This window comes from Ailuropoda melanoleuca, chromosome 7 (assembly GCF_002007445.2).
Source record: "Ailuropoda melanoleuca isolate Jingjing chromosome 7, ASM200744v2, whole genome shotgun sequence".
In the NCBI taxonomy this organism is placed as follows: domain Eukaryota; kingdom Metazoa; phylum Chordata; class Mammalia; order Carnivora; family Ursidae; genus Ailuropoda; species Ailuropoda melanoleuca.
Window position 1 is genome coordinate 48533853 of NC_048224.1, and position 15553 is coordinate 48549405.

The 15553-nt window shown below is 39.7% G+C and overlaps 1 protein-coding gene across 1 annotated transcript in view; it reads left to right on the plus strand.

Annotated features, from left to right (window-relative positions):
* Positions 1-48: 48 nt before the first annotated feature.
* Positions 49-15553, plus strand: part of LOC100484406 (olfactory receptor 1J4) — a 16816-nt gene continuing 1311 nt past the window's right edge. The window contains 2 exon segments of the mRNA XM_034663715.1: positions 49-542; positions 13959-14859. Of these exon segments, the coding sequence (XP_034519606.1) occupies positions 49-542; positions 13959-14859 (1395 nt within the window).

Consider the following 15553-nt stretch of genomic DNA (forward strand, 5'->3'; position numbering starts at 1 on the left):
TCTCTGACATTTCCTTATCCCTTCAGCCCCAGTAGACAGAAGAGGAGCATGAGGCTGGAAAACCAGAGCAGCGTGCCTGAGTTCCTCCTCCTGGGGCTCCCCAACCAGCCAGAGCAGAAGGGCATGTTCTTTGCCCTGTTCCTAGGCATGTACCTGACCACGGTGCTGGGGAACCTGCTCATCGTCCTGCTCATCAGGCTGGACTCTCGTCTCCACACCCCCATGTACTTCTTCCTCAGCCACTTGGCCCTCACGGACATCTCCTTTTCATCTGTCACAGTCCCCAAGATGCTGATAAACATGCATACTTGGGATCAATCCATCCCCTATGCAGGGTGTGTAACACAGATGTATTTTTTTGTATTTTTTGTCTGTATTGATAATCTCCTTCTTGGAGTGATGGTGTATGACAGGTATGTGGCCATCTGCCATCCTCTATACTACACTACCATCATGCAAGAAAACCTGTGTATCTCACTAGTGGCTGTGTCTTGGTTATTCTCGTGTAGCAGTGCAACGTCCCACACCCCCAGCCTGGCCCGGCCCCATGTCCTTCTGTGATGACAACACTATCCCTCATTTCTTTTGTGATCTTGCTGCTCTGCTCAAATTGTCCTGTTCTGACACTTCCACCAATGATCTGCTCATCTTCACTGTGAGGGCACTGGGAATCATCATACTACTGACAGGCATCCTGATCTTTCATGTCCTCATTGGGGTCTCCATCCTGAGAGTTTCCTCTACCAAGGGGATCTGAAAAGCCTTGTCCACCTGTGGTTCCCACCTCTTTGTGGTATTTCTGTTCTATGGGACAATTATGGTTCTGTACATTTCCCCATCATCAAACAACTCCAATGACAAAGACATAATTGCTTCAGTGATGTACACAGTGGTCACCCCCATGCTTTTTTTAAAAAAATATTTTATTTATTTATTTGACAGAGAGAGACAGCGAGAGAGGGAACATAAGCAAGGGGAATGTGAGAGGAAGAAGCAGGTTTCCCACCGAGCAGGGAGCCTGATGCGGGGCTCGATTCCCAGGACCCTGGGATCATGACCTGAGCCGAAGGCAGACACTTAACAGCTGAGCCACCCAGGTGCCCCAGTGTTCACCCCCATGTTGAACCCCTTCATCTGCAGCCTGAGGAACAGGGACATGAAAGAGGTTCTGAGGAGACTTTTTAGGGGGGACATCTTTTTCTTCAAGTGACAATCACCTCACCTTCTCAGTTTTTAGTTCACCAAAAGGCACTGTCAGACATTCCTCTTTGGAATACTATCCTTTATGTAGAGGACCATCCTTTATGGCTGGCACCCACTCCACTTTCCTATTTCCAGGTGACATGTTTTGACAGTTCTTCCTGCTTGCTCTCCCTAAACCCAGTGAGTTCATTTAAACCTCCAGGCACAGACACATCAAGTGACATTTGCTGTAAACATCTGTGTTCTGTGAACCAACTTCTTTTTTGCTTTATTTTATGCCTCTTTAGGTTTCCATAAGCCTTGGAATTTGGTACATAGAGAAGCACCATTATCTCAATTGTCTTCAAAGAACCAAACTTATAAATGAGGAGTGGGAATTATCCTTAACAATTATAGTATTGCCTTATATTCGTGAATACACACACAAAAAATCCGTACTTTCCTCTTTGAGGAAAAAGACATTTGACTGCAAATTTATTTGCTATTTGGATCAACTAGGCATTTTTATAAGCTGTATCTTCTCATTCTTTACATTTCTGATGACTGTGTTGAAGAATTTTCAAAGTGTCAAATGTGATGTGGTTTGGAAATGTCAAGTCTTTATGTGGCCCTCATATGAATTTGTATCAGATGTTTATAAATCTTAGTGGTGTAATTAGAATACTCTTTAAATAGTTGTATAAAAATTAATGATAATCCATATTTTATTTGCTCCTTAGTTTCACTCTCAATTCTTAAAACATTTTTTTTCTAGAGTTACGAAATCTCAATTTAGCTACAAAGTTTAAGATAGGGAATTCAGAATGCTGGCTTACCTAATGGAGTAGCTGACTAGTTAAATGCTTCTACAGTTTTGCAAAATCTAAACACAATACAAAACTCCTGGCAGGTAATTCTAATGTGCGGCCGAGGTTGAGAACACTTGGATTAAGTGATTCAGAGCAACACATGTAACTGAATCAACTGAAAATAAACAACTACCTATGCTAGGTAACTGATATGATATAACCCAGGAGGAAAATCTTGCCAGAATTTTCCAACACAGAAAATTTTTAGGCTTCTCCTTAAAAGCCTTATAGATAATGAAACGTGGACCAACTATAATCATCCCTTCATGACACATTAGAATAGAGCAGATGTTACTCTGGTCTCCCATCCTTTAGATTGTGACTGAGTGGAAAAAGCTTATTCTTCCGAAGGAAGATGCTTGGAAAAAATAAAGATGAAGAAAAATAGTCTTTCCATGTTAAATTGCGCTGTGAAATATACTTGTGTGGAAAGTCTTCCCTGGTGTGAAAGTTGTTTCAATTAAGATAATGAGGGAAAGATCTCAATGGAAATATCTCTGTTGTCCAAAGGGACTCCTGCTTATTTTTTTATTTCTTTGCATTCACTTAGAGTTTTATTAGGATGTAACTGACATACAGTTATTAACGGTTCAACTTAATGTTTATGATGTACGTGTGTGAAGCCATCACCACAATCAAGATCACAAACATATTCATCACCCTCAAAAGTCACCCTGAAAAGTTTCCTCATATGCTTTTGTAAGTCTGACCTCCTTCCCCTTACTCTTGATAATAGTAATGGGTGCCTTTTCTCTCTTTTTTCCCCCTTAATCAGTCTGGTTTATCAATTCTATAATTTTTTCTCAAATAACCACCTTTTGGAGTTACTGCTATTATACATTTTTTTCTGTTTTTTATTTCACTGATTTCTGCTTTTCTTTTTATTGTTTCCTACTATTCTTACTGTATTTCTCTACTTTGAGTTTAATTTGCTCTTCTGTTTCTTAAGGTGAAATTTTAGGTGACTGATATGAGACCTTCATTCTTTTCTAATACAGGCATTTAGTGCTATAAATTTCCCTCTAAGTTATCTTGTTGGTTTATCTTACAAATTTTAATATGTCCGGTTCTCATTTTGAAAGTATTGTCAGTTGGAAGTATTTTCTAAATTTCCTTTGATTTTTTTTCCTTAGCCTGTGGCTTATTTTTTAAATTTATTTTTAGTTAAAAAAATTTTTTTATTATGTTCAGTTAGCCATCTTTAGTTTTTGATGTAATGTTCAACAATTCATTAGTTGTGTATAATACCCAGTGCTTTAATTTTTTTCCCAAGTTTTTTTTTAAAGTCCTGCTAGTTAACATACAGTGTAATATTAGTTTCACGTGTAGAATTTAGTGATTAAACACTTACATACAACACCTGGTGCTCATCACAAGTGCACTCCTTAATCCCCATCACCTATGTCACCCATTCCCCTGCCCACCTCTCCTCTGGTGACCATCGGTGTGTCCTATATAGTTAAGGGTCTGTTTCCTGGTTTGCCTTTCTTTTTCCCCCTGCTATGTTCATTTGTTTTATTTCTTAAATTCTACATATGAGTGAATTCATATGGTATTTTTCTTTCTCTGACTGACTTATTTCACATAATACTTCCTACCTCCACCAATGTCATTGCAAATGGCAAGAGTTCATTTTTTTTAAGGCTGAGTAATATTCTATTGTATATATACACCACATTTTCTTCATCCATTCATCAGTCAATAGACATTTGGGATCTTTCCATAATCTGGCTATTGTTGAATATGCTGCTATAAACATTGAGGTGCATATGTCCACTCGAATTAGTATTTTTGTATCTTCTTTTTTCTTTTTTATTTTATTTTCCTTTCCTTTTATTTTATTATTTTTTATAATAATTTTTATTACATTATGTTAGTCACCATACAGTATATCCTTAGTTTTTGATGAAATGTTCCATGAACCATGAGAGACTGCAGACTCTGGGAAACAAACTGAGGGCTTCAGAGGGGAGGGGGGAGGGGATTGGGATAGGCTGGTGATGGGTATTAAGGAGGGCATATATTGCATAGTATTTTTGTACCCTTTGGGTAGATACCTAGTAGTGCAATTACTGGATCATTGAGCAGTTCTATTTTTAACTTTTTGAGGAACCTCCATGCTGTTTTCCAGAGTGGCTGCACCAGTTTGCATTCTCACCTTTGCCCTTTCACTGCATCCTTTTTTTTTTTTTATTATGTTCAATTAGCCAACATATAATAAAACACATGTTGTTTCTTGTGTTGTTCATTTTAGTCATTCTGACTGGTGTGAAGTGATATCTCATTGCAGTTTTGATTTGTATTTCCCTGATGATGAATGATGTTGAGCATCTTTTCATGTGTTTTTTGGCCACCTGGATGTCTTCTTTGGAAAAACGTCTGTTCATTTCTTCTGCACATTTTTTAATTGGATTATTTGTAAAATTCATTGAATTTTTAAGTTCTTTCTATATTTTGGATACTAACCTTTTATCAGATAATGCTGTTTGCAAATATATTTTCTTATTCTGTAGGTTGCCTTTTAGTTTTGTTGATTGTTTTCTTCACTGTGCAGAAGCCTTTATTTTGATGTAGTCCCAATAGTTCATCTTTGCTTGTTTCCTTTGCCTCAGGAGACACATCTAGTAAAAAGTTGTTAAGGCTGATGTCAAAGAGGTTACTGCCTGTGTTCTCCTCTAGGATTTTGATGGTTTCCTTTCTCACAGTTAGGTCTTCCATTCATTTTTAATTTATTTTTCTGTATGGTGTAAGTAAGTGGTCCAGTTTCATTCTTTTGCATGTTGCTGTATGATTTTCCTAGTACAATTTATTGAAGAGACCATCTTTTTTTCCATTGGATATCCTTTCCTACTTTGTCAAAGAGTAATTGGCCATATATTTGTGGGTCCATTTCTGGGTTTTCTATTCTGTTCTGTTGATCCATGTGTCTATTTCTGTGTCAGTATCATACTGTCTTGATCACATATCCATCCTACACAAAATATTAGCAAAGTGAATTCAACAATATGTAAAATGGATCATACACCATGATCAAAGTGGGATTTATTCCAGGGAGACAAGAATGATTCAACCTTCACAAATCAATCAATGTGACACACCACATTAATAAAATAAAGGATCAAATCATATGATCATGTCAATAAATGCAGAAAAGGCATCTGACAAAATTTAACATTAATTTATGATAAAAAACTCTTTATAAAGTGTGTATAGAGAAAACACACCTCAACATAATAAAAGCCATATATACAAACCCACAGCTGACATCATACTCAATGGTAAAAAGCTGAAAACTTTTCTTTTAGGACTAGGAACAAGACAAGGATGCTAACTCTCACCACTTTTAGAGTATTGGAAGTCCTAGCCAGAGCAATTAGGCAAGAAAAAGGCATCCAGACTGAAAGAGAAAAGTAAAACTGTCACTATTTGCAGATAACATGATAATTTATATATATATAAACCCTAAATACTCCATGCAAAAGCTGTTAGAACTAATAAATGAATTCGGTAAGGTTGCATGATACAAAATCAAAATACAAAAAATATGTTGTGTTTCTATACACTAATAACAAATTATCAGAAAGAGAAAATTGTTAAAAATCCCATTTACAATTGCATCAAAAAGAATAAAATACCTAGGAATAAATTTAAGCAAGAAGTTGAAAGATCTGTACACTGAAAACTGTTAAGATACTGATGAAAGAAATTTAAGAAGACACAAATAAATGGAAAGATATTTTGTGCTCATGGATTGGAAGAATCAATATTTTTAAAATGTGGCATGCTACTCAAAGCAATATATAGATTCAACGCAATCCCAATGGCATTTTTCACAGAACTAAAACAAAGAATCCTAAAATTTGTATAGAACCACAAAAGATCTTGAACAGCCAAAGGTATCTTGAGAAAGAACAAAGCTGGAGGCATCACACTTCATGATACCAACTCTTACAAAGCTATTATTGGCATAAAAACAGACATAGGTCAGTGGAACAGAACAGAGAGCCTGGAAACTAACCCATGTATATATGGCCTGTTAAATTATGATCAAGGAGCCAAGGCTAAACAATGGGGAAGGGACAGGCTCTTCAATATACAACATTGGGAAAACTGGACAGTTACATGCAAAAGAATGACACCGGATCACTATCTTACACCATATGCAAAAATTAACTAAAATAAAAGGCTTAGACATAAGATGTCAATCCACAAAACTCCTGGTGATAAGCTCGTAAACACTGGTCTTGGTGATGAATTTTTTGGATTTGACACCAAAAGAAAAGGCAACAAAAACAAGAATAAACAAGTGGGACTACATCAAACTAAAATACGTCTGCACAGCAAAGGAAACCATCAACACAATGAAAGGCAACCTACTGAATGGGAGAAAATATTTGTAAATCATATGTCTGATAAGGTGTTAATATCCAAAAATATGTAAAGAACTCATACAACTCAATAGCAAAAAAGCATACATCCCAACTTGTTTTATGAGTCCAACATAACCTTTGCAAAGGAAAAAAAGGAAAATTACAGACAAGCTCGTCTCTTGAACATGAATGCAAATGTCATAACAAAATATTAGAAAAAGAAATCTAGCAATACATAAAAAGAGTAATATATCATGATCAAGTGGGATGCATTTTGAATATGTAAGAATGACTAAATATTAGGGAAAAAATCAATGTAATTCACCACAATAACACAAAACTATTACGATTATACAACTATCTCAACAAGAACAAAAATCTGCCCAATATATTCAGCACCTGTTTGTAATAAGAACTCTCATAAAATAGAACCAAATCAGATAAACAACATCTACTTAAAAAATCTAAGGAAACTACCACATTTTATAACATGAAATAGCTTAAAAACCTTTCTTCCAAGATTTTTATGAGACAAGAATTAATATTCTTCACTTCACTTCTTCACAACCAATGCCTTTATATCAGTATGAGAAAACTGGTGGTGTCAGCATTTAATTCATATTTTAACATGACAATCCTTTACAATGTGCTTTTGGCCTGATTCTCAGCCACAGCCACCCTATGATCACACGAGATAAAGAGAAAGGTTTCTATTTATGGTGCTCTAGAGGCACTCTGATGCTTGTCCTTATCTAAAGCTTTAGGTTTTTTGCTTGTTTGTTCACACTGTTTGGACAGAAGAATCAGCTATCCCACTACTTATACACTATGATGATTGCTATTGTCTTAGTGCCTCTATACCATGGTCACTTGATCTTCTGATGCTTTTGCCCTCCAACTCTTTTCCATTTCCTGCCACAACCAGTGATAATTTGAGGATTTGGAATGCTATTATATCCCAAAGATTACCAGTCTTCAGTTGTCCCTCTTCACATGAAAGTAATATAATGCTCTTCAAAGATATGAGCAACTCCGTCCCAGGATTCTATTTTGAGAGTCTGTAACAAGGGCAATGCCTGGTATCAATTACTTTATTATGTAGAGTCCTGAGAGCTTATACAGTCAGATGGTGAGAAGCAGTTACCATCCACAGCTCTGAACAAAACTATGAAGAAGCAAAAGCACTGGTACACATGCCATGAGTGTTCTAGCCATGAGCAAGAGTCCACTTGAATGAGCTAGTCATACATAGAAGAATGTAAGCAAATCAAGCCCTAACCTGGCAGGGAGGAGGGAATCTTGACCTCAGGTCTCACATGGCTTAACCTAACAAGAAATCAGAGTCCAGAAGTTTTAGAAACAAAAAAAACCTTAAGGTTGACATAATGGTGAGAAAGAAGTGAAAGAACTCTAAAACTTCTTGTTCTGAAAAAATGTAGAAAATAGCCTCTAAAAATACATCCAAAAATTCAGAGAAAAGAAAAACTAGGTAAGTCTTCTTGGTAGCAGTGTTACCTAGTTTAACATGAATTGGGAAACCATTCAAAACTACTAAAATAAAGTGAAATGCTCAGAAGGAATTGTTCTAATCTGCTGATTAATTAGTATATGCTATAGACTGAACATGTCCCCCAAAATTGATACATTGAAACCTAGTTGCCAATGTGATGGTATTTGGGGATGCAGCCTTGGGAGGTGATCAGATCATGAGGCTGGAGCCCTCATGAACGGGATTATAAAAGTGATCCCAGAGAGCACCCTTGCTTCCATCATGTGAGGACACAACCAGAAGATGGTTGTCTATGAAATAGAGAGCAGGCCCCAACTACACACCCAATCTGCCAACCTCCCAAACTGTGAGAAGTAAATTTCTGTTGCTTATAAGTCACTCAGTCTGTGGTATTCTGTTATAGCAACTCAGAAATACCAAGACAGGCACCCCATGAATCTCCATCCAGATGCCCCCAAGGTACTCATTCACCTGCTAAAGGGCATCTTGGTTGCTCCCAAGTTTTGGCAATTATGAATAAAGTTGCTGTACACATCCGTTTAGGGTTTTGTGTGGAGATAAGTTTTCAACTCACTTGGGTAAATACCAAGGAGTGTGACCGCTGGATCATATAAGAGTATATTTAGTTTTGTAAGAAAGAGCCAAACTACATCAAAAACTAGGGATGTACTGTATGGTGACTAACATAACATAATAAAAATTTAAAAAAAAAAGAAAGCGCCAAACTGTCTTCCTAAGTGGTTATACAATTTTACACTCCCAACAACCACGAATGAAACTTCCTGTTGCTCCACAATCTTGCCAGCATTTGGTGTTGCCCTGTTGAATTTTGGCTTAATGTTTTTCCCCTCTTGTCTGTAGGAAGGGAGCTGATCTACTGACTTCAGTGATTATTGAGTCCCTTCTACGTGTCCAGACCTGTGCTAGACAGTTGGGCAAAGAGAAAAGTCAACTTTTGGGGGTAGAGTAAATGAGCCTCATCATATCTGGGGGCAGATGTATGTGTTTAAAGATTGATGATTTTAGGAAGCTTCTGGACTGAAAGAGTCTTGAGCAGGACCTAGAAAATCACGCATTTTGAGAGATGGAGAGTATCTGAGGCAGCCATTTTAGCAATTACAGCGCTGGCAACTTTGTAACTGTGGATTGACATTGAGAATAATAGGGCAAAATGTGGATTTTCCATTATTAGTCAATTTTCTGTAGATTTAGTAAATTCTTTGCTGGAGAGTGAGGTTTCCTCCTCACATAATGGAAGGTTAATGGAAACATTCCCATTCTAATCAACTATTTTTAAAATCATATTTTGCCTTCCCTGGACACCTACTTTGACACGCTATTTAAATCTGAACTAGTGCACCTGGCTGGTTCAGTCAGAAGAGGTGACTCTTGATCTTGGGGTTGTGAGTTCGAGCCCCACATTGGGTGTAGAGATTACTAAAATAAATAAATAAACAAACATCAATCAATCAATCAATCTGAACTGGTCCTACCCCTTCCTTGCTTTGTTGTACTCCATGACATTTTCCACTAATTACCATGTCGTGGATTTTATTGTTTTGATTTTGTGTTTTGTTTTGTTGTGCACTGATTTGTTTTGGTTTTTGTTTGCTTCCTCTCCTTAAAATGTAAGCTCTGCCAGATGATGTATTTCTACATTATTTATTGCTGTGCTCCATAGCCTAGATTGTAACCTTTATGAAGTCTTTAATAAATATTTATCAAAAAGGACGAATGAATGAATGAATGAATTCATTTAATAATCTTCTGATGCTCAGTGCTCTGAAATTTAAAAAATTATTGGTGATAAACCCTAGCATATATTGAACATATCAATAAGAACTGATAAGAACTCTAAGAACATTGCCTCATTTCATCCTCATAACAACCTCATGAGGAAGGTACTATCCCAATCCCACTATCCCCACTTTACACTTACAGACTGAATTAAACTTTTCAGGAGCTCATATTAAGTGGCAGTGTCCAAACTCTTTTCTAGGAGTCTCTTTGTCAAGACCCCATGGGGTCCATCCTTCCATTCTACCTTCTGAGCAAGGCACAGCTCCTGCCCTACAGAGCTTCTCCAGGTAGTAGGGGATCTGTGAGCTTCACAGCAGGCTGGCATGGGAGGCTTGCTCTCTGATAGAGGAAGTCTGTCCCTGACAGTCTTCCTCTATCTCTGTGTATACTTAAAAATGACTTTGGTCCCTCCTGCCAAAGAGAACCACCAGATCAGACAGAAGGGAGCCCAGAGTGTCACTGACATTCGAGACATTGTCCCCAGTGCTCCAGGGGCTCAGCCCCTCTGGCCCTTGCACAGTCTTCTCCCCAGGAGGCCAGCAGGAATTTTTTCAATTAGCACATGATGACTGTTTATCTATTGAAGATAATGGGTGTCTTCCCCCTGTGTTTTCTTTCTGCTGTAAAATAATAACCTTCTGCCCATTGTTCTGTTGCTGGTAAATAGACATGCAAGTCTGTGAAGGTCCTCAGGCCTGGGAGGCAGCATCGTGTCCTCTGGCTCTGGATCTCTTGGATAGAAAGCAAGGACTACAGTAACAGCCAAGAACAGAAGGTATCTGAGTTAACTGAGGACTAGCATAGGACAGAAGGGGCCAGGATTCTGCCCCTGTAAGTAAGTGTGTGTGTGTGTGTGTGTGTGTGTGTGTGTGTGTGTGTGTGTGAATATGAGATTAGGTGCATGTGTTCTGTGTATTTCTATACCTGTGTGTCACTGACATGCACAGAGAATTTCTACCTGGGATGTGCATCAATCAGGTAGAAATCTTTGAGCAATGTGTGTGCTTTAGAGGTTACATCTATGTTGTCTGTGTATTTTTTATGTGATTCTGTGTGTTGTGATTTGAATATCTGTGACTGTCTGAGAGTACCTGCATGTCTGAATTTCTATTATATGTTGTTTGTCAGTGCTTTGTATGATTCTGTGCATTGTGTTTTGTACATATGGCAGTCTGTTTATTTATGAACTTTGTGTGACATAGATTTGCACCCTGACAATCTACATCTAGGGCATGTAAGAGAGAAGAGAAAATCATCCAATAATACATGTGTTGGAGTGTGTATGTGTGTGTATGTGTGAGAGAGAGATTGACTATAGGTGTAGAGGTGTCTGTATTATGTTTAACAAACTCACACCTCTACTAAATTCACCCAGAAAGGATGGGGGGGAATGTGAGGGTTTACAACTCTAACAAAGCAACAAAGCAATATTTGTTTGTGTGCACACGCATGTGCACACCTTTGAATGAACAGTCTCACTTTCTGATGTTCCTCCTGACTCAGACCAGAACCCAGTGAGTCACTTTCAAGTTCAATCGTCCTTAAGCCCCAGTGGGGCCACCAGACTATGTGAGCTGAGTGTTCTGATAATGTACCCAGAGCCCTAAATATTTCTCACTCCAGCCTTTAGCATTGTCCACCTTTACACTTTGGAAGCAGGGTAGTCTGGTTACGTGTTCAAGTTCTGGTGTCTTTCAGAGCTGGTGGTTGCCATGCGATAGTTTTGGAGCCTTACATCTGATCTGAGGCCAGCAGCCTTAAATGTGAAAGAGGACAATAATAACATTTGTAAGATATTGTTTATAATAGTTTTATCTGTTTCAGGCACATAGTAAGCACCCAGTAAACAGTAGCCTGCTGTGTAATTACTCCCCTAGGGGAGGCTGACTTGACCGATTCTCCTCCATTCAGGTAACTCTAACATGGGAGGGTATGTTGTGTCAGTGGTAACAGCACACATGTGTAAGGATTCTGTCTCAAACCTTAGGTTATAGCTTCACTGTTGGGTATAGGTTACAGTGCCATTTATACACAAGGTGAAGGTTTCCTTCCTGCTGGTTTGCCCCCGATGCCACAGCACCACGTCCACATCGGGTTTTCTGGTTCCCACCTGCAGCCCACCACAGAGAAGCCAGAGGTCTTGACTGAAGTCCCACTCACCAACTGTCAATGAACAGCCAGGCCTTAGTAGGGGAGTGAGGTGGTCACCTCCATCCTCCCAATGTCCTAGTGTCCCTGAGAATCCCCCTGGTTTAGAATACGAATCAACTACTGGATATGCTGCCCTGTGTGTGAATGGCAATTACTTCCTCCAGATGTGTGGGTATCTGAACTCTGTTAGCTGCTCTCCCCGCACAGCAATGGGAAGCGTGTGCCTCTAGTGACAAGAGCATCTGAAGACTTGATCTGAGCTCAAGTTCCCCCACCACATACACGGCTTAAGTGACTTCACTTCTCATATTAGGAGAATGAAAGGACAAAGTCACTGTGTTCTCTCCTTTTTAGATACAATAGATATTGACTGCATATAACTGGAAGTATGTGAAGGTCATTTGCAAACTGTAGGCTGCAGGAATGAGTGATGGCAGACATCTGAGCCGGTGGCTGAGGGCAGAAATCCTCTTTCAAACACTGAAACAGGTCTCAAAGGACTGGCTCTTCTGCTGAATTACAGAAGGGGAGGAAGAGTCTGTTCAATAGGGGCAGAGAATTGAAGAAATGAGTAAAGAATCGTGGTTTCATTCATTTATGGAACATAAGAAGTAGGAAGATTAGTAGGAGAAGACAGGGAAGAAGAAGGGGGGGTAAACAGAAGAGGGAATGAACCATGAGAGACTGTGGACTCTGGGAAACAATCTGAGGGCTTCAGAGGGGAGGGGGGTGGGGCAATGGGATAGGCTGGTGATGGGTATTAAGGAGAGCACATATTGCATGGTGCACTGGGTGTTATACGCAAGTAATGAATCATGGAACTTTACATCAAAAACTAGGGATGTACTGTATGGTGACTGATATAACAAAATAAATATTATTAAAAAAAAGAGTAAAACAAATTATTAAAAAAAAAAAAGAATGGCGGCTCCAGCAGTTACTGGCTGTGTGACCATGGGCTGGTTTCTCAACGTCTCATAGCTTCAGCACACACACACACTAGATGTGGTATACACATTTATATGCACAAAAATCCCTTCATTTTGAGTGAAACTATTAGAATACCTGCTCAAAAAATCTCAATTATATTAAGATCGCTATAGGAATATAGGTCATGTCAATCAGGTAAATATTAATTCTAATAGGCATCACCAAACTTACAGCATCTACCAGTTTTCAGGTCCTAGGGCAAATGCTCAGGTGCTTCAGCGCATACTTAGATCTGAGCCAGTTTGATTCACTAAAGATAAAAGCAGAGAAATGGATAAAACTAGAGATGAGTAAGGTATAATTTATTTTTTCCAAATCAAATAAAATATGCCAAGCTAAGTTCCATCAAGAAATTAACCCCAGGCTCTGGGGTGTGTGTCTCTGTGCTTTGCGTGAGAACGTGAGAGCCCATACAGTTAGAGCAGCTACCTGTTCCTTGCTAATGCTGACCTCACGCTTCTGGTATATTGAGTTTCTAAAGATTAACCCAGGATTTATCTGGACACTTACACTGGCATGAAGACATTAGATGACAATCTCTGTTCTTACCGTAGGAAGAACTCTGTTCTAATATCCTAACTCTCACTGAATCACTTAATTCCTCAAACCGTATGGGCAGGCATTGCTATGCTTACCCTGCAGAGGTGCACAGCAGGGCTAAGAGAGAGTCAGCTATGGAGACTAGCTAGAAAAGACTGGGGTCAGAACCCACCAGAAGTCTAGTCATACACTGCTCTGAACCAGTGCTTGAACAGGCTACTCCTTACTTAGAATGTGAGCTCCCTGAAGGAAGGCCCTCTTTCTTGTTTCTCCAGGAAGAATATGGTTATTCTTTATTAAGTTATTAAGTAAATAAAGTAAATAAAGTTATTTAAGTAAATAAAGAAGTTTCCTCTGTTACATTATAGGGGATTTTCTGGGTCATTGGAGCTCCGACGGGGAGGTTAAGGATTCAGGCCACAGCAGATGGGAAATATCCTGAGGAATTCCTCAGTAGAAAGTAAATAACCCTACTGTGATTGTCACTCTTCCTATTTTTCATCTGGAACATTCCCAGTATTCCTTCAATCTAAGCAGAGAGAAAAGCAGCATGAGGAGGGAGAACCAGAGCAGCATGTCTGAGTTCCTCCTCCTGGGACTCCCCATCCGGCCAGAGCAGCAGGGCGTGTTCTTCGCCCTATTCCTGGGCATGTACCTGACCACGGTGCTGGGGAACCTGCTCATCGTCCTGCTCATCAGGCTGGACTCTCGCCTCCACACCGCCATGTACTTCTTCCTCAGCCACTTGGCCTTCACCGATGTTTCTTTCTCATCTGTCACCGTCCCTAAGATGCTGATAAACATGCATACTCAGGACAAATCCATCCCCTATGCAGGGTGTGTAACACAGATGTATTTTTTCATATTTTTTGGCTGCATTGATAACCTTCTTCTTGCAGTGATGGCATATGACAGGTACGTGGCCATTTGTCACCCTTTACAGTATACCACCATCATGAGGGAGGAGCTGTGTATATTTCTGTTGGCTGGATCCTGGTTCCTCTCCTGTGCAAGTGCCCTGTCCCACACCATCCTCCTGGCTAAACTGTCCTTCTGTGCTGACCACACCATCCCCCACTTCTTCTGTGACCTTGCTGCCCTGCTTAAACTCTCCTGCTCAGACACCTCCCTCAATGAGATTTTTATCTTCACTGTTGGGGGATTGGTCATTATCCTGTCATTTATTGGTGTTCTAGTGTCTTATGGCTGCATTGGGACCACCATCCTGAGGTTTCCCTCAATCAAGGGGATATATAAAGCCTTGTCCACCTGTGGATCCCACCTCTCTGTGGTATTTCTATTCTATGGAACAATTATGGTTCTGTACTTTTTCCCATAAAGGAACTCCAATGACAAAGACATAATTGCTTCAGTGATGTACACAGTGGTCACTCCCATGCTGAACCCCTTCATCTATAGCCTGAGGAACAGAGATATGAAAGGGGCCATGGGGAAACTTCTTAGAATGGGATAGGCTGGTGATGGGTATAAGGAGGGCACGTATTGCATGGTGCAATGGGTGTTATATGCAACTAATGAATCATGGAACATTACATCAAAAACTAGGGATGTACTGTATGGTGACTAACATAACATAATAAAAAATTATTATAAAAAGAAAGAAAATGAGAACAATCTAAAATTGATCATCTAAGCTTCCCCCTTAGGCAACTAGAGGAAGAAAGACAATACAAACTTAAAATACCAGCGCACATTATGCCAAACCCCATCTCCCCTCGCAGGGGACAGGGAGACTACCCAAACAGGGTTGCCTGAATATCAGCATGGCAGTCCCCTCCCCGAGAAGGCAGGCTGAAAAATCAAGAAGCCCACAACCCTAAGGTCCCTATAAAACAAGTGCACACTGCCTGAGTCCTGGTCAATAATTTTGGCTCTGGGCAACCCTGCAACCTCTCCTCATCAGAATGACAAGAAGGAGAAATCCCGGGGCGCCTGGGTGGCACAGCGGTTAAGCGTCTGCCTTCGGCTCAGGGCGTGATCCCGGCGTTGTGGGATCGAGCCCCACGTCAGGCTCCTCTGCTGTGAGCCTGCTTCTTCCTCTCCCACTCCCCCTGCTTGTGTTCCCTCTCTCGCTGGCTGTCTCTATCTCTGTCAAATAAATAAATAAAATCTTTAAAAAA